The 26,207-nt window shown below is 34.0% G+C and overlaps 1 protein-coding gene across 1 annotated transcript; it reads right to left on the reverse strand.

Annotated features, from left to right (window-relative positions):
- Positions 1 to 18,120: 18,120 nt before the first annotated feature.
- LOC110633956 (dol-P-Man:Man(6)GlcNAc(2)-PP-Dol alpha-1,2-mannosyltransferase) lies at positions 18,121 to 25,925 on the reverse strand. Its single transcript, XM_058145518.1, has 10 exons — positions 25,500 to 25,925; positions 25,236 to 25,323; positions 24,925 to 25,084; positions 24,487 to 24,704; positions 23,867 to 24,162; positions 20,895 to 21,009; positions 20,681 to 20,819; positions 18,831 to 19,027; positions 18,646 to 18,735; positions 18,121 to 18,558 (listed from the first exon to the last, which is right to left on the reverse strand). The coding sequence occupies exons 1-10, from the start codon at positions 25,772 to 25,774 to the stop codon at positions 18,427 to 18,429; spliced, it is 1,710 nt and encodes a 569-aa protein (XP_058001501.1). The 5' UTR covers positions 25,775 to 25,925; the 3' UTR covers positions 18,121 to 18,426.
- Between the last annotated feature and the right edge of the window lie 282 nt (positions 25,926 to 26,207).

Raw genomic sequence — 26,207 nt, forward strand, 5'->3', positions numbered from 1 at the left:
TACCAAGCATCAAATTAAATTTATTTTACATGCCAAGGTTAGTTTAATTTATAAATAAGATTAATTTTTATTTACAAAGTATTTATTTAAATTAATTACATGCAAAAGTAAGTTAAATTAAAAACAAAGTTAATTTTAATTTACCAAATAAAAATCCTATTATTACTACAATTTCATCCTAATGGTTATTTTAGGAATTTATGATTACTTACTTGTTAGTAATTACAGTTGCCATTGGGGTAAGATGTCATTAAAAAATGGTCTTTTCTTCTAGTATAGCAATGATATCCCTGACTTATTCCCGTTTAGCTCCATATAAACTCCACGCAAATGCCCGCTTTGATACCTACCTTAAGGCTACTTACCAATTTTTGTTTGTAATAAAAATAAAGAAACTAAAAAACTAAAAGAAATAAAGAAAATAAGAAAATATTAATAACAATTTACATTGGATTCTAACTCTATTCTCCTAAAGGGTTAAGATTCCTAATTAATTACAACTACCTAAAATTCCACATCTTCTAACATATTCCCAACACTTCATAACACTTCTTGAATTAAAAAAAGCACAGAAAAATAGATCAAATATCAATTGAAACTTAAGAAAATATAAGAACATGTATAAACATACAATTTCCAAATTCTTGCAGATTGACAGTAGCAAGAAATTTGGTTTTTGAAAAATAGTTAGACAAGCCTAAAAATCATGAAAAAAATTACAAAAGATAGCCAAAATATCATACAACATCATAAAATTCATAGATTAAATAAAATCCTAGCCAAATAATCTACACAATTCTTTAATTTTCCTGATGACAGAATCGCGCTACTTTTTTGTAAAATTCATAACTCACCAATCAAAATATGGAACTAAATAATCTACACAAGATTCCAAACTTACTTTTAGACACCATATTTAGACAAAAATATTAAGAAACATGAGAGATATGGGCTCCACAAGTCAGGTATCCTGCAAATCGGATTTTACAGGAATCCTAATTTCAAACAGCCATAACTTACAAAATATTAAAGCTTTTTTAGTGATTCTTGAGCCTAAAATTAATAAAATTTCGTGTAGAATATGAATATAACTTTTTCAAATTTTTTACAGATTCATAAAATAACAAAAAAATAATAAAAATGTGAGAGACAGAAAACTGAATATGTACAGAGTTGTATATCCCCTCAAATTAAACATGATTACATGATCCACATGAACATGCAAGATAGATTAGAAACAAGGAATATAGAATTAAATATTACATGACATAGATCTTGAAAAGAAAATAAAAGAACTAATCTTCAAAAAATATGACAAAAAAGAAAGAAGAACTAAAAGAAATTTTGACTATTTCTCTCTTTAAATTTTTTTCCTTTTTTTTTTTAAATTTTTTGTCTTCTCCTCCTTTTTTTTTTCCTTCTCTAGTAGGGTATTTATAGGGTTTTGGGAGAGAGGTGTGAGAGGGTTTGGAGTCTTAGGGTGATAAAGTTTAAATAACTTAAACAATTAGGATTGCAGAATTTGGGTGAGACTGAGATATGGATAAGGTGTTTCAACCAATAGAAAGAGAGGGGAAGGGGAAGGCACCAATAGGGAGTGAGGAAGAGGTGTGGTAGGGTTTGAAGTCCTAGTGTGGTAAGGTTCAGATAACTTAAACAACTGAGATTGAGGAATTTGGATAAGATTGGGATATGGGTGGGGTGTTCTAACCAATACGAAGAGAAGGAAAGGGGGTAACACCAATAGGGAATGAGGAAGAGAGTAGGGCCAAAAGGGGAGAGAGAGAGAGTTTGTATGGGAAAAGATAGAGAAAAATATATTTTTTATTTTAATTTTCAAAAAATAAATTAAGTGGGTCATATTTAAAATTCATAACTAGGCTTTTTTAGACCCATGGGGCCCAATTAAGCTTAATTAGGTACATTTAAAAACTACCCATATTAAATTTAAACAAAATAAATTTTTATTTAAATTTAATTAAATTCACTTCTAAAAAAAACATATTATTATTTTTTTTCAAGATCATGCCATGGAATTAATAATTCAGCTCTATGCCTTCAATTACATCTTATAGTCATATAATTTTTCATCATCGGGTTTCTCACAGCCTCAATGCACATACTCATCATAAAATGAGGGTGTACACATAATGACCTGATTCTAGAGAGACTAGCTTAAGCCATGACTTTCCGTCCAATCCATATCCATCAGCTGCCATATATAACACACCCCACACAGCTCTAAATTATCATTAGTGCGACAAACACAAGTAATTATCATCCAATAAATATGCAATAATAAAAATACTCATAAATTATTTAACTAAGTATGTAAATATATTTATGAAATGTATAAGCATGTCAAATATATAAATAACACTGAAATTACAAAATAACTAATATCTAACTCACAGGCTGGAGAGAAGAAAATGGCCAGCCCAAACACCTATATAGGCACATTGACTTCTATTAATAGATTGACAAAATAATTAAATTAAATCTAAGAAGCAAGAAATTAATCATAAGGTATTGCTAAAATTTTAGCATAGACTCCCTTAAAACTAGATCTAACCTCCTGCAAGAAAACTAAAACAAAACACAACACACAGAGCCTGAGGCCCACAATAGCAAATACAACGCCCATCCAGGGCCTACAAGGAACCTAATATATGTCGAATCGTTCAAACTCCAGCTCGGGACTCTAACTCTTCTATAATTCAAATAATTATTTTCAACACTTCAAAAATTATAAAAATATTCGTAAAAGTCCTCTCTATCATTCTTTTATTGTTTAAATTCATTTTACTCCATTTCATTCAATCAGGAATATTTAATAGATTTTATCAGCTAGCTTAGCCAATGTAAAAATTACACAATTTGAGTTCGGAATTATCTTTGCAATTTTTGCTACTTGAAACGCATTCAGAACATCTAAAAACACTGAAAACGACTGTAAACATGATCACCTTTCGGAACAGTCCGCCGAACATTCGAATCGGGCCTAAAACTCGGTCCTATGTATCGGTGAGTTATCATTGATCCAATCGCACCTATATGAAGCCCATAAATTGTTAATGATTATCATATAATTATATTTAATTTACGGGAATCGAAAAACTCAAAAATCTCATTGAGCGATCTGGACCATTCGATGATTGCCTTTTCCAAATGGTACCCGATCAAAGCAGGGTAGGTCCCATCTTGAAGATCTTGTCGCTCTGAACTAACAGTGGTCTCAGATTACCAATCTAACAATTGTATCGTCGGAAAACTCTCCGTAAAGCCTTGAAGAGACTTATTTTCTCTCTCTTCCATTCTTTCTCCTTCGGCCACCAAATCAAGCTCCGTTGGTCGAAAATTGGAACTGGCAGTAAGGGGAGCTGATTGCTGACTAAATCGATAGTGTTGGCTACCAAACAATGCCAGAATCGCACTTGGAAGGTGTAACACCCCCATACTAAGTAGTCTATACATTCTACTGTTCTTGTGACTAGTGTCCGTCCGAACAGTCAGGATGTGTAGAACCATATTTATGTCACCTAGAAAAGCTATAAATAAAAATTAATAGAAATTATATGAAGGTAAACGGAGAATAAGAAAAATAAAGCATAATCAATTAAATGAGCCAAGGTCCCGGCGATTGGTAACCAAACTGGGAAGTGACTGCAAGCTCAGTTGCTGCCCTAATTTCGTGTGGAACAATAGGACACCCCAGACCTAAGGATAATTGCGAAGCTAATGGTATTATGAAAACCACAGAAAAGAATAGAGAACAAGCTCAAATAATTGAATCAAAGTTTAGAAAGTAACTCAGTGCTATTAGAAAAATGGATTAGACAGATAAGGGGTAATTTGGTCAATTCACCCTTAGAGGTGACTCGTGGCCTAAATGTCCGTTAAAATGTAGGAAATTAAAATTATGAAAAATAAATTAAAAAGTGAAGAGGTGAATGGAAGAAAGGAAAAAGGAAAAGAAAAATTCAAATTAAATGCTTTATGACATCATCAATGACACAATAAAAATTTAAGATTTTTAAATTTTGAAAATTTGGGGATAATGATATGATAAAAAGACAAACATTAAAAGAAAAGAAAATTGGGTCTTCTTCCTCTTGTTTGGCCGTCCCACTCTCTCTTAAAATCTCTCTCTAAATTCCTCCATTAACAATCCAATTCAAGCTTCCAAAGCTTGATTTCTTACCATAAACCATAGAAAACTCATAATTGACCCTAAAAGAGAATAATTGAATCAAGAAATTTGGGAGAAAAGTGAAAGAATAGAAGTTGAGAAGAGCATCTTTGAGGTGAGTTCTCTCTCTACTTAACTAAGTGTATATGCAAGAATATCAGTGGAAATTGATGAAATTATGTAAAGAAACATGAAAATCATGCATGTGGGGAGAGATGAAATTTCGGCCAGCCATGGCTTACTAGGGTTTTAATGTGTTTTAGTTTAATTGGATGTGAATTGGGACTTAGATGAAGTGGTATATGTGTTTAGTGAAGAGAAATTTCATGAAATTACATAGATTAGTAAGATGGCAAATTAAGATTTATGGAAATTGGGGGAAATTGGGGATTTTGAAAATTATTGACTAATTGATGTGTATGATGCCCAATTTTGGTCATTTAAGGTGTTTTGAATTATGAATTGATGATTGAAATTGAGTTGAGTTGTGGATATGGAATTGTGGAATTCTGGACTAATGAGTCTAACTAAGTTAACAAGCCATAAGTTGAATTGTGTTTCTCCAATTGATGTGAGGCCAATTGAAGATGAAATTAGGGTCATAATACTACATTTTTTATGAAGAAATCTTGCTCAAAAACTGACCATAAGTTGGTCTAAAATTAGGTTGAATCCGGAATTGGTGCCCTGATTCTGGGCAGAATTGACTAAATGAACAGTACATGTTCAAATGGTTATAACTTTGTGTAGATAGGTCCAAATGACCTGATTTTTAAACCATTGGAAAGGTTAGACATAGTAGAACAACTTTTATGAAGAACAGAAACCCAAATTCGGATCATAACCTAGTCAAATTGCTAACCAAAGTTAGGTCACAAAAACTGCCAGAACCAAAAACTTGCCTAGAAAATCTGGAAATGACCAATCCGGTTAGTTATGGTAAAAATGCCATAACTTGAGCTAAAAAACTCCAAATGGATTTATTAAAAAAGGGAATTAAACTAGACACATTAAGAAACAACTTTGATGAAGAAAATTTAGCCAAATTTTCACTGTAGATTGGTCCAATGGAACAGTAAACCTAAGTGACCTAATCTGAAATTTTGAAATTTCATCTAATAGGCCTTGAATTGTAATTGGCAACCAATGCTAACAAATTTGTGACTCAAAATGTGGTATGACCATGTGTTTAGAAATGGTATACCAATTAATTATGAAAAAGTCAAAAATTTTCATGAATAGTAATGTGAATAGTAACCACAATATTATCAAATACAAAGAGCTCAACCCTTAGGAGAACTTATAAGTAAAATTAAGTATGCAAAATGGTTGGATTAATTAGTAGAAATGAATTGGATGGGTATTGAAACACTTTAAATTATTTATTTCAGTTGGAAAGAAGCCCTCTAAGAAAGAAGGAAGAGTGGACTAAGTCAAAGCAACATAATAGGTTTGTGCACAACAAGCTTCAAATTCTTTGTTTCTACTTGACAATTCATAAAATAAATATTGTGAATAATTTTGATTGTTATGAATTTGAAAATCTTATTTGAAAAATAGTGTGTTGCCTACTTTGTAAATGAAAAATTTGGAATGAAATATGATTTGTGAATTATATGAAATATTTGAATGATTTGGTTTTGAATTGGACTTTGAAATCACACTTGGCATGACAATATTATTGTGTTCTTCCTCCATTTATGGAGTTGAGATTGATTATATTCTTCCCTCTCTAGCTTGCCAGTTGAGGTTGAGATCGGATGAGTACTCATATAGCTAGCTAGCCACCTCCCTCATTAATTTCGGTTAGTGAGGTTGTAAATTGCTTTGTCGTGGTGTATAACACAGTATTGATTGTGAAATTTTGTGTCATAGCCTAAGTTGTGTATTAATTAGCAACACCATTGTTTACATTTTATTTTTGATAAATTGTTATTAAAAAACTTGACATCAATTTTGTGAACTGTGATTGTGAAAATTTTTAAATTCTTATTATCAATTAATGATTATATTTTTGATGATTTTAGAAATTATTGTTGTGCACCACTGAGTAAATTACTCAGCGATAGTTTTTTCTTGCTGTCGCAGATAAGGAGAAGGATAAAGTAGCAGAGTGAGCTGCTATAGCTGCAGGGAAAATCTATTTTTGGATCTTTTACGGGTATAATATTTTATACCCTTGTAAATTTCTTTTGATGTAAATTATTGTTCATATATATTTATAGAACTAGTTGAGCAGTTATATAATTAAAATTGTAATATTAATATTTTGTTCTCTTTTCTGGAATTGCAAAGTTTTATATTTAAGTTGAATTGAATGAAATGCTATTAAAATTGCTTGAATTTGTATTGATTGACTTGGATTGTGTTAACCATAAATGGAGTTGTGGGTATTATATACATATTGGAAGTGTTTTAACATGTTTTGAAGAACTGTTTTCTCAATTTATAACCGGCATTCTGCATTATTCCAACATGTTAGTGGGTCAACTACACTAACCCCACCCATGCCGCAGTTTCCTACTTAGTTAGCTCAGCAGATGACTACCTTATTCCAACAGATGGCTGGAAACATGCCAACACAAGCCCCAACCGAAGCACCAGTAGTGCAACCATAGCATCCAGCTAGGCAGTATGATAAGCTGATGAAATTTGGGGCTACTGAATTTAAGGGTACTATGGATCCACTAGAGTCAGAGCAGTAGATTGAAAGAATGGAAAGGGTATTTAAAAAGCTACACTGCACGGAAGAACTAAAGTTTGAATACTCAGTCTCTCTACTACAAGGGGATGCGTATGAGTGGTGAAAGACCATCCTGCATAGTTTAGTGGAGCCCCCAGTCTTCACATGGTTAGATTTTCTGAGAGAGTTCAGACAGAAATGGGTCCCTAATACGTATGTCGACATGAAACTGCAAGAATTTCTGAGTTTGAAGCAACGGGACAGAACAATAGCAGAATATGAGAGGGATTTTTCCAGGCTGATCCACTATGCTGGAAGCCTACTTACCACTGCTAAAGACAGATGTAAACGCTTTGAGGCTGGATTAAGGCCTAGTTTGAGAATGCAAGTTGTGGGGTTCAGACATTAGAACTTTTCAGAGCTGATTTCACAAGCCTTAGAGCTGGAGAGAATTAAAATGGAAGGGGCACCTAAAAAGGGATCAAAGGAAAAGGAGAAGGGTGGAAAGGCTACTGGTCAAGCTTCTGATAGTGGATCAAGAAAGACGAAAAATTTTGAAGGATCCAGATCTCATAAGTCTGGTAGAGGCAGATCCTTAGGACAGAGGCCACCCAGGTCTACCCAATAGACATCCAAGGGGACATTGTCAGTCTGCACCTGTGAAACATGTGGAAAGGTGCATGGTGGGATATGCTACAAAGCCACAGGGGAATGTTATAATTGTGGCGGCACTGGTCATTTTGCCAAGGATTGTACAAGTGCACGCCATTCTAGACCACCTGCTACTTCAGAGGGATCAGCCCAAGTTTCTACCCCCAGAAGTTCACCCTCAGTTGGTAGAGGCAAAGGCAGAGGCAGAGGTAGGGGTAGTACACATGGTAGTCAGAGTACAGCAAATCAGCCAGAGCCAAGTGGCGCACCAGCCAGAGTGTACACTATGTGGTAGAAAGAGGAGGCAGAGACATCTGATATTATAGCTGGTATATTCTCTATTTTTGAACAAGATGTACTTGTGCTATTTGATCCCGGGTCTACTCACTCCTATGTTAGTGCCAGCATTACTTGTTTTATTACTGTTCCTTATGTGAAAATGGATTTTGAGGTGTTAGTGACTAGCCCATTAGGACAAGAAGTTAAGGTCAACATAATGTATAAAGATTGTCCTTTGGTGATCCAAGGACACACTTTCCTATCTGATTTGATTGAAATGCCCTTCAGAGATTATGACATCATCTTGGGCATGGATTGGTTAGCCAGGCATCATGCTATGATTAACTGTAGACTGAAGATAGTCACTTTTGGTCTCCCTCAATATGGTGATGTGGTAATACATGGGGAGAGGCAGTTATTGCCATAAAATCTCATTTCAGCTACACTTGCTAGAAAAATGATCCAGAAGGTGTGTGAAGCATATTTGGCCCACGTGATAGACACCCAAGTAGGGAGTCCAGCATTGAGGGACATTTCTACAGTATGTGACTTTCCGGATGTATTTCCTAAAGAATTACCAGGGTTACCTCCGGAAAGAGAAGTGCCATTTGAAATAGAGGTTATGCCTGGTGTGGACCCAATCTCCATTACACCTTATAAAATGGCACCTGCTCAGTTGAAGGAGTTGAAGGTGCAGTTGCAAGAATTGCTTGATAAGGGCTTCATTCGCCCTAGTGTGTTATTTTGGAGGGCACTAGTTCTGTTTGTCAAGAAGAAAGATGGTACTCTCCGTTTATTTATCGATTACTGATAGTTGAATAAGGTGACTATAAAGAATAGATATCAGCTGCCTCGCATAGAAGACTTGTTTGATCAGTTGAAGGGTGCAACTATGTTCTCTTAAATTGATTTAAAATCGGGCTATTATTAGTTGAAAGTGCAAGAGCAGAGCATTCCAAAAACTGCTTTCAGAACTTGATATGGCCACTATGAGTTTCTGCTTATGCCATTCGGGTTAACAAATGCTCCAGCTGCTTTTATGGACCTGATGAACACTATATTCAGACCATATTTAGATCGGTTTGTTGTGATATTTATTGACGACATCTTGGTGTATTCAAAGAATGCAGAGGGACATGATAGGCACCTGAGGATTGTACTACAGACCCTAAGGGAGAAACAGTTGTATGCCAAGTTATCGAAGTGTGAATTTTGGCTAAAGGAATACATTTTATCAGCTGAAGGCATTAAGGTAGATCCCAGAAAGGTAGAAGCTATCCTTAATTGGAAGCCACCCAGAAATGTTACAGAAGTTTACAGTTTTCTGGGTTTAGCTAGTTACTACCGCCGTTTTGTAAAGGAATTTTCTATGTTAGCATCTCAACTGACCAAGCTGCTTCGGAAAGATGTAAAATTTTAGTGGACTAATAAATGCAAGCAGAGCTTTGATGAGTTGAAAAAATGTTTGACTGAAGCTTCAGTTCTGACTTTACCTGCACCGGGTAAAAAATATACTATTTATAGTGATGCTTCTTACAATGGGCTAGGCTGTGTACTGATGCAAGACATTACTTATGTATCTCGTCAGCTGAAAACCCATGAGAGAAACTATTCTACATGTGACTTGGAGCTTGTTGCCATTGTATTTGCTCTGAAGATCTGGAGACACTATTTGTATGGGGAGAAATGCTATAGCTATACAGATCACAAGAGCTTAAAGTATTTGGGCACACAGAAAGAGCTGAATTTGAGGCAAGGAGATGGTTGGAACTGATTAAAGACTATGATTGCTTGATAGATTATCAGCCAGGGAAAGTAAAAGTAGTAGCTGATGCCTTAAGTCGTAAAACTATGGCTAGTTTAAGGGTTTCTACTTTGTCCATGGTACACAAGTTGAGGGCATTGCATGCTAATCTAGAGATAAATAATGAGGGACAGATGATAGCTACTTGGAAAGTGAAGCCAATGTTGACTGATCAGATAAAAATGACAGTATTGAATGATGAAAAGTATGTGAGATTAATGAAGGAAGCTCGTGATGGCAAGAAACCTGGATTTCAGTGAATGATGATGGCTTACTGTTACACCAGGGCAGAGTGTGCGTTCCAAATGATGAGGAATTGAGGTAAATCATCATGAAGGAAGCACATGACTCTCCTTTTGCTATGCACCCTAGTGGGACTAAAATGTATAGAACGGTAAAAGAGCACTATTGGTGGATGGGTATGAAGAAAGGTATAGCTGAGTATGTATCCAAATGCCTAACTTGTCAGGAAGTAAAGGCTGAACACCAAGTGCCAGCTGGTTTGCTACAACCATTGCCAATTCCCGAGTGGAAATGGGAACGAATCACGATGGACTTTGTGAAGGGACTTGCTAGAACACAGAAGGATCATGATGTAGTATGGGCCATTATGGACAAATTAACTAAGTCTGCTCACTTTCTGCCAGTGAGAATGGACTATATTCTGGACAGATTGGCTAAACTATACATTGATGAGATAGTGAGACTTCATGGAGTGCCAGTATCGATTGTGTCAGACAGAGATTCAAGGTTCACTTCTAGATTCTGGTGTAGTCTGCAAAAAGCCGTGAGAACTAGATTGAACTTTAGCACTCCATTCCATCCACAGATAGATAGCCAGTCTGAAAGGGTAATTCAAATTTTGGAGGATATGCTACGGGCTTATGTGATTGAGTTTGAAGGTAGTTGAGATACACACTTGCCTTTGATTGAATTTGCTTGCAATAATAGCTATCAATCAAGCATTGGGACGCCTCTATATGAAGCTTTGTATGGCAGAAAGTGCAGAACTCCTTTGTGTTGGGATGAAGTGGGTGAAAGAAAACTTATTGGCCCAAAAATTGTTCAACAGACAGAGGAGAAGATTAAGCTCATCAGAGATAGACTCAAAGCTGCATCAGACCATCAAAAGTCTTATATTGTTCTGAAAAGAAGAGATATTGAGTATGCAGTGGGTGACAAGGTATTCCTCAAGGTTTATCCTTGGAAGAAAATTATGAGATTCGGCAGAAAGGGGAAATTGAGTCCTCGCTTTATTGGGCCGTATAAGGTTCTGGAAAGAGTGGGTCCTCTGGCATATAGACTAACACTACCTCTAGAGTTAGAAAGGATACATAATGTCTTATATGTTTCTATGTTGAGGAGGTATAGATCCGACCTATCTCATGTTCTACTAGTAGAAGAAATTGAGGTGAATCCAGACCTCACTTATGAGAAAGAGCCTATAGAGATTCTGGCATACGAGGTGAAGCAGCTGAGGAACAAGCAGATACCACTGGTTAAGGTGCTGTGGAACCATTATTCAGGCCAGAAGGCCACTTAGGAGTGCGAGAAGGATATGAGGAGACAACACCCACAGCTGTTCGGAGACTAAAACCAAGTAAAATTTTGAGACAAAATTTATTTAAGGGGGGAGAATTGTAACACCCCCATACTAAGTAGTCTATACATTCTACTGTTCTGGTGACTAGTATCCGTTTGAACAGTCAGGATGTGTAGAACCATATTTATGTTACCTAGAAAAGTTATAAATAAAAATTAATATAAATTATATGAAGGTAAAATTGGAATAAGAAAAATAAAGCATAATCAGTTAAATGAGCCGAGGTCCCGGTGATGGGTAACCGAACTGGGAAGTGACTGCGAGCTCAGTTACTGCCCTAATTTCGTGTGGAACCCTAGGACACCCCAGGCCTAAGGATAATTGCGAAACTAATGGTATTATGAAAACCACAGAAAAGAATGGAGAATAAGCTCAAATAATTGAATCAAAGTTTAGGAAGTAACTCAGTGCTATTAGAAAAATTGATCAGACCAATAGGGGACAATTTGATCAATTCACCCTTAGAGGTGACTCTTGGCCTAAATGTCTGTTAAAATATAGGAAATTAAAATTATGAAAAATAAAATAAAAAGTGAAGAGGTGAATGGAAGAAAGGAAAAAGGAAAAGAAAAATTCAAATTAAATGCTTTATGACATCATCAATGACACAATAAAAAATTATAATTTTTAAATTTTGAAAATTTGGGGTATAATGATATAATAAAAAGACAAACATTAAAAGAAAAGAAAATTTGGTCTTCTTCCTCTTGTTTGGCCGTCCCACTTTCTCTCAAAATCTCTCCCTAAATTCCTCCATTAACAAACCAATTCAAGCTCCAAAGCTTGATTTCTTATCATAAACCCTAACCATAAATCATAGAAAACTCCTAATTGACCTTAGAAGAGAAGAAATGAATCAAGAAATTTGGGAGAAAAGTGAAAGAATAGATGTTGAGAAGAGCATATGTGAGTTCTCTCTCTACTTAACTAAGTGTATATGCTTGAATATAAGTGGAAATTGATGAAATTATGTAAAGAAACATGAAAATCATGCATGTAGGGAGAGATGAAATTTCGGCCAGGCATGGTTTACTAGGGTTTTAATGTGTTTTAGTTTAATTGGATGTGAATTAGGACTTAGATGAAGTGGTATATGTGTTTAGTGAAGAGAAATTTCATGAAATTGCATGGATTAGTAAGATGGTAAATTAGGGTTTATGGAAATTGGGGGAAATTGGGGATTTTGAAAATTATTGACTAATTGATGTGTATGATGCTCAATTTTGGTCATTTAGGGTGTTTTGAATTGTGAATTGATGATTGGAATTGAGTTGAGTTGTGGATATGGAATTGTGGAATTCTAAACTAATGAGTCCAGCTAGGTTAACAAGCCATAAGTTGAATTGTGTTGCTCCAATTGGTGTGAAGCTAAATTAGGGTCATAATGCTACATTTTTTATGAAGAAATCTTACCCAAAAACTGACCATAAGTTTGTCTAAAATTAGGTTGAATCCGGAATTGGTGCCCTGATTCTGGGCAAAATTGACTAAATGAACAATATATGTTCAAATGGTCATAAGTTTGTGTAGAGAGGTCCAAATGACCTGATTTTTAAACCATTGGAAAGCTTAGACATAGTAGAACAACTTTCATGAAGAACAGAAACTCAAATTCGAACCATAACCTAGTTAAATTGCTAACTAAAATTAGGTTACCAAAACTGTCAGAACCAAAAACTTGCCTAGAAAATCTGAAAATGACCAATCCAGCCAGTTATGGTAAAAATATCATAACTTAAGCTACAAAATTCCAAATGGAGTGATTCAAAAAAGGGAATTAAACTAGACACATTAAGGAACAACTTTGATGAAGAAAGTTTAGCCAAATTTTCACTGTAGATTGGTCCAACGGAATAGTAAACCTAAGTGACCAGATCTGAAATTTTGGAATTTCATCTAATAGGCCTTGAATTGTAATTAGCAACCAATGCCAATAAATTTATGACCCAAAATGTGGTATGACCATGTGTTTAGAAATGGTATACCAATTAATTATGAAAAAGTCAAAAATTTTCATGAATAGTAATGTGAATAGTAACCACGATATTATCAATTACAAAGAACTCAACCCTTAGGAGAACTTATAAGTAAAATTAAGTATGCAAAATTTAATGGTTGGATTAATTAGTAGAAATGAATTGGATGGGTATTGAAACACTTTAAATTATGTGTTTCAGTTGGAAAGGAGCCCTACAAGGAAGGAGGAAGAGTGGACTAAGTCAAAGCAACATAAGAAGTTTGTGCACAACAAACTTAAAATTCTTTGTTTCTACTTGATAATTCTTGAAATAAATGTTGTGAATAATTTTGATTGTTATGGCTTTGAAAATCTTATTTGAAAAATAGTGTGTTGTCTACTTTGTAAATGAAAAATTTGGAATGAAATATGATTTGTGAATTGTATGAAATATTTGAATGATTTGGTTTTGAATTGGACTTTGAAATCACACTTGACATGGTAATATTATTGTGTTCCTCCTCCATCTTTGGAGTTGAAATTGATTATATTCTTCCCTCTCTGGCTTGCTAGTTGAGGTTAAAATCAGATGAATACTCATATAGCTAGCTAGCCACCTCTCTCATTAATTTCAATTAGTGAGGTTGTAGATTGCTTTGTCATGGTGTATAACACGGTATTGATCGTGAAATTTTGTGTCATGACCTAAGTTGTGTATTAATTGGCAACACCATTGTTTACAATTTATTTTGATAAATTATTATTAAAAATCTTGACATCAATTTTGTGAACTGTGATTGTGAAAATTTTTAAATTCCTATTATCAATTAATGATTATATTTTTGATGATTTTAGAAATTATTGTTGTGCACCACTGAGTAAATTACTCAGCGATGGCTTTTTCTTGTTGTCGCAGATAAGGAGAAGGATAAAGCAGCAGAGTGAGCTGCTATAGTTGCAGGGGAAATCTATTTTTGGATCTTTTACAGGTATGATATTTTATACCCTTATAAATTTTTTTTTGATGTAAATTATTATTCATATATATCTATAGAACTAGTTGAGCAGTTGTACAATCAAAATTGTAATATTAATATTTTGTTCTCTTTTCTGGAATTGCAAAGTTTTATATTTAAGTTGAATTGAATGGAATGCTATTAAAATTGCTTGAATTTGTGTTGATTGACTTGGATTGTGTTGACCATAAATAGAGTTGTGGGTATTATATACATATTGGAATTGTTTTAACAGGTTTTAAAGAACTGTTTTCTCAATTTATAGCCGGTATTCTGCCGAAATTTCTGTAAAATTTTCGAAATCCCAAATAAATCAAATTTTATCCTATGACATAAACCTTAATTAAAGGCTTTTTATTAATTGTTCATCATTACCCTACACTTTAAAAATGAATAGAAATTGATTTAAAATTTCTTGTAGTATATTTAATGGATTATCGGTAGATGAAGTTCGATAATTCATTAGGTATATTACGGGATCATGTTATGCCTTACAGATGGGTAAGGTGTAATCTTCGCGCACATATTGGGCTAGAGAAATGAGCTCCACGTTGCTGTCGTTGGTTGAATATGTTGCCGGAGTCCTCTTGCCATCGTTTAGAGTCGATAGGGTGGTTGGGCCGGTGAGTTTGAAGCTCGCTGCCGGAAAACATGGAGGAATGGGGAAGAAAGGAAATCGAGAAAGAAGAAGAAGAAGAAGAAGAAGAAAAGAAAGAGGGGGGGGGGGGGGTATTTTCTTTTTATTTTCTTTTTCTTTTTTTTTTTTACTTTTAATTACCTAATAAATCCTTAAAATTTTATAAGTTTTTCAATTAGGTCCAAAATTTTTTTCAATAGGGTCCAATAGTACTTTAATCAGTTTAAATCAAATTTTAAATAATATACAACAATAACAATAACAATAATAATAATAATAATAATAATAATAATAATAATAATTATTATTATTATTATTATTATTATTATTATTATTATTATTATAAAAAAATCCCATTTAATAATACTAATACTTTAATACTTAATATAATATTAAACTTTAAAACATTTTCCTAAAATATGTTTGAAGGAAATAACATTTAAAAAAATAATTTTTTTAATTATAAATAAATTTTAAAATTTTTTAGAGCATTACAACTATCGTTTTTTTATTTGCAAGTGGGTAAAAGGTAATCCATTTATCCCAATCATATGCCATGGTTATCATTTACATGGGTCATTTGCTTTGCTATTTTGTAGAAGAAAAACCAAATTGATCAGCCTGAGAGGCTTAATAACACTTAACAAATAAATAACAAGATAATTAATTTCATTTAATATTATCACTTACCAAAAATTTTGCACATCCATAAAAATGTCTTCTAGGATTTATATCTTTCCATGTCGTCCATACTTTGACAGGTACACGACAATGCAATTCACGAATGGCTAAACATTGTCGATTCAACTCTTCTGCGTAAACTCATTCTTTCAGAAGTAAAAGATCAGTGCCAATGATGAAGAAGAATCCATCACTTTTTTTCATTCAGCTCACCTATACTTATGAATGAATGACCCAATTTCCTTTACCTCTGATAAAATTTTAGGGTTAGTTAATGGAAATGAAATAGAATAGGATGACAGTAAACAATTAAGAAAGGAAACGGAGTTGTCAGTTACGTGATCACATGATTCATTTTTAATTCAATATTATTTAATTTCTATCAAGTTTAGAGTTATTTATAAAGTTTTAAACACTTAAAAGGCTTATATGACCTGAAAAGATTTTAGGAGCTTAAATAACTATTAACCATAATTTTAGGGGCAAAAAATGGCCTTTTGCCGATGAAAGAAAAAAAGAACATTGTTTGGTTCAAACTTTTTACTGTTGATTAACTGTTGGGTAAACATAACAAAAGAAGAGCCTCTAACAACTACTATGAATATCTATTTAATAATTATAACTTTTGAATCAATTTTTGAAAAAATTAACACTCAACCTTATAATTGTTAATGCCATCATTTGACAATTACCAACCATCAACATTTAATTGCTAGATTTCTACGGAGATTTCTCTCTCTCTCTCTCTCTCTCTCTCTCGGTTCGGAGAGCTTTTCCTTTCATTTTCTTGTCTCTATTTTGAAGCTTCCCTTGCCCTTACGGGACAGGAAGTGACCTCCCGACCTAGCTTGTGGGTTTCCACTCTCCACACTGTTAGATTGGAGTGTATATACCTTTTGTGATGACTGTTGATTGTTGGTTTGCAGATCAAGAACATATAGTGAGGATGTTTTTCCTTGGCTGATTTGCGTAGGGGGTTCGCTGTGTTGCTTTGCTTCTTAGGCTTCTTTTTCTTTAATTGACAAGAAGGTTTCTTTGGTCTTGGTGGTGGCATATCCAAGTTGTTTTGTTGGCTTTGGTTCTAGCGTTAGACTTTCAAGCTACATGAAATTGAGAGGCTATGGGGTTTTACCACCCTCCAGTCTACTTGAGCTAAGCTGTTGAGGTTCTTTTCTTCCATCCATTGATCGTTGGTTCTTCTATACTTTGATCGGATCCCTTCCCTGGATGCCTTCCAGTGGTTTAGCATGGAGCTCCTAGGTATGACCAAGATTTAGGGCATGTTTGGTTTAACTGTTAAATGATAGTTTATTGGTGGCAATTTATTCTTGATAACTGATAGCTGATGATAGTTATTTTATATCAAGTATTTGGTAAAATTATATTTAACTGTTGCTGTTGATATGTGAAATGACTAATAAGAGTATATATCATGTAATTTATTTAATTTTTTAAATAAATATAAAATTATAAATTTATTATATTATATTATTTATTTTATTATTAAATTAAATATATAATTATTAAATTAATATATTATATTATTTAAATAAATATATAATTATTAATTTATTATATTATATCATTTATTTTATTATTGAAATAAGAAAATAATTATTTTTTAAGATAATTAAATAATTTTAAAAATATAGATAAAATAATAAAATAATAATTATTGTTAATAGAAAAATTTATAATTAATTTTAAGTTTTTAGATATAAATAAATATTTTATATTTTATGTTATTAATAAAAAATATTTTAACAAAGTTAAAATACTTTAATTAAAATATTAAAATTACAAATAAAAACATTAATAATATTAATTTTTAAATTAAATAAAAAATAATAATATAGTCAAAATAAAAAATAAAACAAAATCAGCTATTAACTGATGAAAAATTTCTAAAAAGAATCGATATAAAGCTGCGGTGATGGGTATCATCGATTCTTTATCACTATTAACTCTATTTTTTTAAGCTTGTCAAATATTATAATTTACCTGTTTCGATGTTCATTAGCTATCAACTGCACCCAACAAGTAAATCAAACGCCCCCTTAGACGTTTTGCATGCTCACTGTCTGATTGAAGCTCCCGCCGGAGAAACTGGCGTGCGGTATTGTTGTGTTTGAAGATGTTGGATCTTCGAGATGGGTTGTTGGCCCACTCAAACCTAGGATTTTTTTTTTTTTTTTTTTATGTTCTTGGGCCTTATGATTGTGAGAGATTCTTATGCAAATATTTGTAGTACGAGAAAAAAACTTGCTGATTACCAATAAACTAAATAGAGCCATGTGAATTTTTTTTTTGAACTTTTTATGTTTTAATTATGAAAAGTGTTGAGAAAAAATAAATAGTAATAAACTAAATATGTTAATTTGCTATGTTTTATTTCAATTCCTCGTTTTATTTAAATTTTATAAAAGCACTTTATCCAATGAGATTCAAAGGAAAAAAAGAAATAGTGAATGAACAATAAAATTTAAAAACGATGCATCAACTTGTTCAATAGTCTGACAGTGCAAGGGAACACAACATTTCATTTAAAAATTTCTGAAGTTAACAAAAAAAAAAAAAAGGAAAAACAAACTAAACAAAGAGTTGAAGCCAAACAACAAGATACAAAAATGCAATCAATTTCAAGGAATCACTTCCTCTTCTGAAGGGGTCCCTGGATATTTCCTCTGCTGGTCATTGGTACATTAAAATCTTAGGACTACTACCTACGAGCCATAGCTCAGATTAACAGACTTCAATTTACTACAGAATTTTAAATTGAAAAAAAAAAACTAGAATTCAATTACTACAATTTCTGTTTGGAGTTCCTCTTCTTGGTTTTGCGATCAAATTTCGGGTAGTAATGGCTGTTAGGCATCAAAAATTGGAACTACAAGAATTGCAATTGTTCAGCAAACTGGAAAGCCTGTCATTTTCGTATTCTTTTGTACAGCTTGTACAACCCAAAAACATTCTTCTCTTGCCACAGATATGGGATGAAAAACGATCTATACATGGGAGGCGAGAGCTCCCTGTCTAGATAAGGATATGCTGCAATAGGCTGAAGTAAATAGTCTCAGTGCAGTCACGACTCATGAAAGAAAATAAATAAACAGGAAAGAGAGAGGAGACGGATATAAATGTGTACCTCCCAAGTTGACAAGTCACTTCCGCGTGAAGGGTAAGGTCGATCAAGCTGCAGCTCAACCAGGAAAGTACAGGTCTCAAGATCACGGAGCTGCACGTTGAATTAAGATGTGTTATTTACTCCATGGCAGAAAAGTATGAAATGATTAAAAAAAAAAAACCATAACTAGCGGACAGATTAATTACATATTGCTCATCTGCTGCCTTGTTCTTGTTGTTAAAATATGGAGGAGCTGCTGCAGTCCCACCCAAGGTAGAATTGAATGGGAGTGGAAGAAGACCTCGAAACCCATCATCAATCCACCGGATTTCACTGACATAGTTGGGAACAAAAAATGATGATGGGAAGCGGTGCCATTCACTTCCAACACAAAGCACAGAACCTGTAATGTGTTGGAACCAATTTATGACGTGCTTCTTTGAAAGAATTTTAAGCCACATTAGGCAACAATCTTGTACAAATTAAGAACATAAAAAGGCCTAATAACCAATTGGTGATAAAAGGACCTATAAAAATTTTAGGTTGTGTATGAGATGGGCGGGAAAATGCAAACTGGAAACAAAAGAAGCAATTGCACTTTATACTAGGATTCATGATCAACAGTATGGATGATTAGATGCCATTGAACAACACTATCTGCTATTAATACATCAGAGGATTACTGGTTACTGATGCTATACAAATGCAATTACAGAGTTATCCACAATTTGAGACTAGAAAAACATATAAAAGAACTCTTCCAACCTTAGAAAGTTGAACTATGAAGAAATAGAAGAGAAGAAGAGATTTTGTGGAATAATTGGCTTGATTATTCCTTCAAGCTCTGGGAGTTAAATAAATTTTACAAAAGCCCTAATTTGCTATTTCCCACCTCTCTCCCTCTCTTATCCAATTTCAATTCATTCTTCAATTTTGCTCATTACGTACAAAACAGAGCAAATGAAAAGCATCAACAAGAATTAAAAGGCAAACAAAATCACAAGGCAGAGATCCAAATAAGTACAAGTAGCAAAAGGGCATGTAACAAACATACCATTTCCATTTGCATAGGCTGTGTCAACTGAACACCCCCCCAAGCAAAAAAAAAAAAAAAAACCAACAAGATCAAGAAAGAAAAGAGACAAACGGAGACTAATACATCCCCCTTTTTTCTCTTTCCCTAGTTTACTTTCATATCGCGAAAGAAAGAAATTTGAATTGCCCAGTTATGAGAATGAGCATAGGATTTGACATGCAAAGGGTGGAGGATTTCTGAGATGAGATTATGCTGGAGAAGCTACCAAGTAGGACCATGAAAGCAGTACTTATTATGTTGTGCTAATTGATATTGATAAGTTTATTGATGGGAAAAGCGGGTGGATGGTCAAAGAAAAGGGAACCATCCGGGACCAAGGCCTGGTGAGCAAGGGAGAAATCAGTGATGATGATGATAGGTCAAGGACCCACATAGAGTGTATCAATGCAGCCAAGCTTGGTGTTGAGGGAGCGGATAACGGGCTCACAATCGATGGAGGATCCGTGGAGCCAAGGAGCGTGGGATTGTTTTGCTCATGAGGGTGAGGGTGAGGAGTGGGTGGGGTTGCTGGGTTTGTGAGGGAGAGGGGTGGGTGTATTTGAGAGAGGGAGGGGGTAGGCTGTTGGTTTCGTGAAGGAGATGGTTGCGCAAGCTTGAGAGAGGGAGGGAGTAAGCTGCTGGTTTCACGAAAAAGAGGGAGAGAGAAAAAAAAGAAAGAAGAGGAGAAGGGGGCGGGGGGCGGGGGGGTGATGGTAATTTTGTATTTTCACCCATCATTAATAGCAAAATGTAACAGAGGGACTGTTTAATTTATGGAATCAAACCTCATGGACATGATAATATAATTTTTCAAATAGAGAGATTCATCTGAGAATAATGACAAACCATAGGAACGAACTAGTACTTCTCCCAAGATTTTTTGCTACAGAGAGTGTTACTGCAGCTAGTGCCACAAGAAAATTTCATGGTCTGCAATTTGAAGATAAATACAAGACAATCAAACAAGAATTTGATTCATACCTATTCCAGCATCATCATGGTGCTCCAAAATTTTGTAAACCTCAATAGGAGCACCATAACCATTAATAAGTGAGAATGTACGAGCATGAGATGCGCATAATATGAGGCCAAGAAACACAGGTCTAAGAAATTTTGCTATCTGCACAAGAGTACCATAAGTTTAATGCTTATATAATAGCCAGAGGAATATATAGGTAATGAAAAAGAAGCCTACCATAACCATCAGAGAATTGTCATAGGTATTGTATCTGTCTCGGAAAAGATCAGGAAAGCTTTCAATGACAGCAGATGCAGCAACACAAACAAGAGGGTATATTGGATAAAGGAACCTGCATTGGTCGTAGAAAGTATGCTTAGTCAACAGTTAACACATACATTCAGCCTATACTCTTCTAGACTAGAGCCTCGTACTAGATGGAATTAGGCATCATGATGAAACCTATTGATGGAACTAAGCATTTTTGTTTTCTAACCTTGATGTAACCCGACAATAAGATCAAACCAACTTCACATTATGCAAAAAGAATAAGCATGTTTAATTGTTAGAATAAAGATAAAAAATATATTATATCCCAAAGCTTCAATAAATTTCCTCCCAGACAGATAATATGGTTGTAGAAGCATTGAGGGATGAATGCAAGGAAATTATGTCAATTGTTACAGTTATAAGGAAGAGATACCATAACCAAATGAATAAATTTTAGCAGCATTTCCAGTTGTATTAAAACAAAAAATATAATGATTCCACCACGTCATTAAACTCAACTCAACTAAGCCTTTATCCCAAAAGATTTGGAGTCGGCTATATGGATTTGCTTTTTCCACTCTAAACGATTTTGGGTTAAATCCTCAGAAATGTGTAATGCTTCTAAGTCATGTTGTACTACTCTCCTCCAAGTCAATTTAGGTCTACCCCTTTTTTCTTTCTATCCTCTAACCTAATGTGCTCTACTTGTCTAACTGGAGCCTCCGTATATCTACGCTTCACATGACCAAACCATCTCAATCTCCCTTCTCTCAACTTATCTTCAATTGACACCACTCCTACCTTTTCTCTAATACTCTCATTACGGACTTTATCTAGTCTAGTATGGCCACTCATCCATCTTAACATTCTCATCTCTGCAACTCTTATCTTAGACACATACGACTCTTTCAGTGCCCAACACTCACTACCATATAACATAGCCGGTCGTATGGCTGTACGGTAAAATTTTCCTTTCAACTTATTGGGAATTTTACGATCACATAAAACTCCGGTGGCATGTCTCCACTTCAACCATCCGGCTTTAATCCTATGACTAAAATCCTCCTCACATCCCCCATCTACTTGAAGGACTGAGCCTAGATATTTAAAGTGATTACTTTGGGACAGTACCACTCCATTCAAACTAACTCCTTCCCTATCACCAGTTTGGCCTTCACTGAACTTGCAATGCATGTATTCTGTCTTCGTTCTACTTAACTTAAAACCCTTTGACTCTAGAGTACTTCTCCAAAGCTCTAACTTTCTATTGACTCCTTCTCGTATCTCATCTATCAGAACAATATCATCCGCAAACAACATGCACCAAGCGGATTATCAAGTTCATAAGCATTGCCATATATATGTTTGAAACTCAGTTGGTTTGCCACATTAATTATACTTTTAATGGTTGAGAAACCACACTCCAATTCCATCCCAAAGCAATCAACTTGGGGACAAAAAGAAATGTCCCACAGTCCATACCAGATATGGACACTTTCAACATTATTGGAAAACAATATGATAGCCATTCATTACTTACCATGTTATTTAATATGCAATTAAATTTTATTTGTTTTTAATTAGTACTAATTTCCATTGTGTGCGTATTTATAATCTTAAAGTTCAGATACTGTTTCCATGATTTTTTTTCCACGTTATCAATTTGATAATTTAGATTTTAGATTCAATTGATTTCAAATTAATTAAATATCAATTCAATAAGCCAATTAAAGAAAGTTTAATTAAATCATTTCAATAAATTCCTTCATAAAATACTCATTAAATATTAAAATTATATATTTAAAATACATTCATATATATATATATATATACACACACACACACACACACACACACACACACACACACACACACTAAAAACTGTATTTAAATCAATTCACAGACAAATAAAAGGAAAAAAGGCATTTTAATAAATAATTAAATAAAACTTAATAATATTAAAAAATATAAAAATTAAAACCAGCACAAAGTGCAGGCTCACAACTTGTTTAATTTTAATTTCAAATCAATAACTCAAATCACCAAATTAGATAATGTGACAATCAATTCTTTGAACCATCTCTATGATTCAAGATTATATATATAACAGTAATTTGTAGTAGAGCAAAATTTTCTCCCTTCAATTACACTCTAATATTCAAACTTGGGAGCATGAAGTGTTACTCAAACCAACAGAACCCAAATTAAACTTGAATTCTCATAGTGATACCCAGTTTTTTAATTGTCAATCGCATCTCTTCTTGTTGCTGCTCTAAGCAAGATCATGTCATTGTCAACTCAAATCTTCAATTTAGAAAAAGACTGGCAGTGTATGTCATACTCACCGTAAACTAAACTTAAACAGTTGAAACTAACAACCATGTTATTAAGTGCAAATTTATCCTTTTGGCTAATTTGGATCTGAAAGTTCAAGTGATACCAAGAATTCTGATGTACCAGTAGAGCATTGCTGCCCAGGTAACACAAATAAGTTATGTTGTCACCACTGAAAAACAGGTTCATTCACCACACCAGATGTTATGGCAAAAATGCAGTGTAATTGGTGATACAAAGACCACAGACCAAAGAGGGAGAATAAGAATCTTAAATTTACCAGCACAATAATATTATATAAATAGGACGACCTTAACAAGAAAAATTCACAAGCCCAGGCAAGACAAAACTCCTCAAAGATAATAAATTTACTTAGCCACAGATTTCTTCTATTTGATAGTTTAATTCAATAAATCATTGTTAAATTCAAACTCATAAATGGCAAACAAACTAGGATTGTTAATTACAGAGAGTTATCTATCCGAATGAAACATCCCATAATGTTACAGTAAGAATACCATAAAGCATCCAGATCCACATCATTCCTTTAAACAAAAAGAAACACAATTCTATAAGGACTTTCACACCAACAGCATAAATCATACCTTTCTTCTTTGTGAGGCTGCAAGGACATAAATCCTAGCCATATATAAAGAGGTGAGACCACAATTAGCATGTCAGGGGCATATTTTCTCCTTGCAATTGGCAAAAATCCAAGGAAGAGCAAAGCGAGGATGAAACAGAAGTTAAAATTGTTGAATCCATTCCTCAGATAAAATAATGGCCCTTCTATCCCATACAAATGGCTCTCACCACCTCCCAAGACATTATATAGCAAAAGATTCAAAACGGATGATGTCCACCTTCTGTAGTAGTGATAATCAACAAGTACTGAGAGTACCTGAAGGAATTCAGATCTTTAAATTGTAACAGCAAAAATGTGAACATGCATGACTAAGGGAAAAGTCCATTTTAGTCCCTAAAATTGGGGAATTACTAAATTAGTCCCAAGGGTTTCAAAACACAAATTAATTAAAAACAGAAAGTTAGAGATTTCAATTAAGGACTGCTATTGGATATGACCATTAGTTTTGAGGATTAATTAACTTTCCCAATGACTTAATAAGAGACTATTATAACTCTTCAATGCCAATTGATAGATATAGGCATACAACTTATTGAGCCACAAAAGTGATATGCGGCAATCAAATAATGATGGACTTACAAGAAGAACAATAGAAGTGACTGCACCAGCTAAAAATGTTTGCTTGAATCTTCTAGCCAAAGAGTAGAATGTAACTGGCAGGAAAGCCAAGATTGAGAATGGCCAACCAAGAATTACCCCAACAGCTGCTACAATGACAGCCATAGCAGGTTTTCCAAGCAGAAATAACCCTGAAGAGAGACTCATGGCATACATTGAGAATGAACTTGGCAGAAAACCTGGCAAGTAAACCCCAAGAGAACAGAAATCATACGTAGAATATGATAATTCAAAATCATTATCCACCGGATAATTGGTTAAATGAAATCAGAACAGAAAGTTCCAACCATCAATACTTGGATAATTGAATGCAATCATTGCTAGCAGAAGCACAAATTAGAAGAAATAAAATTCACATTCCAGAAAAACAACTAAGGCAACTAAAAAAGCACCACTCACTTGTACTAGCAAAGAAACAACCACTGGTTAAGCATAGCATTGCAAGCGCATAGGAAGCTAGACGTTTTCCATACTTCCTGGAAAGGCCAACTACCAAAGTAGCATCTGCAACAACAGAAATGAGACCAAGGAAGAGTCTTACTGCATAGAACACTCTCACCTGTGAATAAGTAAAGTATGGTTTAAGTTTATTTGGGTAATCAAATTTTCAGATTGAAAAAAGCACACACTAAAAGGAGAAAAAATAAAAATAAAAAACCATCATCCATCAGGAGAATTTCAAGAAGGCAGAGGCAAGATAAATATCTTACTTTTTCGTCTCCATTCAACCAGGAAGCAGGTAAGCCCACTAGTTCATGGAAATTAATATACAGATATGACCGAAGTGCAAACTGAGAGCTGCAAGTAAAAAAAAAAAAAAACCCCAAACCATCAACATCAAATCTTTCAAGCATCCAGCAATACAAAGTTCTAAATAGCATCATCAAACACAAGACCAGCTCTGAAACTACCCCAACAACAAAAAGAGAGAAACAAACGAAAACCCAATTGCCATACAATACAAAAAAAAATACCTGTATTCCCAGGTTTGGAATCCAGACTTGTAAAGAAGATAATGGAGAGGTTCCCAATAGTTGAAAACTTCATCGCAGTCGTGTATGATGTTTGATGTGGCACTAATGTACCTTAACATTCCCAAAGCAAGCAGAGGCAAGAACCATCTTAACCCCTTATCCTCCTCTTCCCTAACATTCGATCTCCCAGGTTTACTAACCTTCGTGTACGGTTCCGACGACGATGAGGTGACATCGGAAGGCAGAGGACGGCGCTGCCGCGTCGATAGAGCCATGGGGTGAAATGGGGTCTGCTTTTTCTGCGTTCGTGAAAATGATTGAGAGAGTGAGGACCCGCCGGTCCGGCGTGGAAAAGGGCTTGCGATTCCTTCCTTAGTGACGATGATACTTTGGACACTTTATTACGCAACGGAGCTATATGTATTGGAGGGGTCAATTCATCCCACTTTTATATATATATAAAACTGCCTCTAAGATACATTAAAAAAATTATCCATGTGATGATTTTACTGAGATAACTAAAACCTTTAAAATATTATTATATTTAAAAATTTTAAATTTATTAAATTATTTTAATATTTAAAAATAAATAATAAATTAGTGTTATATTTTATATTTAGTAAATTAAAATTTATTAATTTTTTTATTTATAAAATTGATGTTAATATTACGTGTTATAATTATAAAGATTAAAAATATATTTTTGGA

Source organism: Hevea brasiliensis, chromosome 4 (genome assembly GCF_030052815.1).
Source record: "Hevea brasiliensis isolate MT/VB/25A 57/8 chromosome 4, ASM3005281v1, whole genome shotgun sequence".
NCBI lineage: Eukaryota > Viridiplantae > Streptophyta > Magnoliopsida > Malpighiales > Euphorbiaceae > Hevea > Hevea brasiliensis.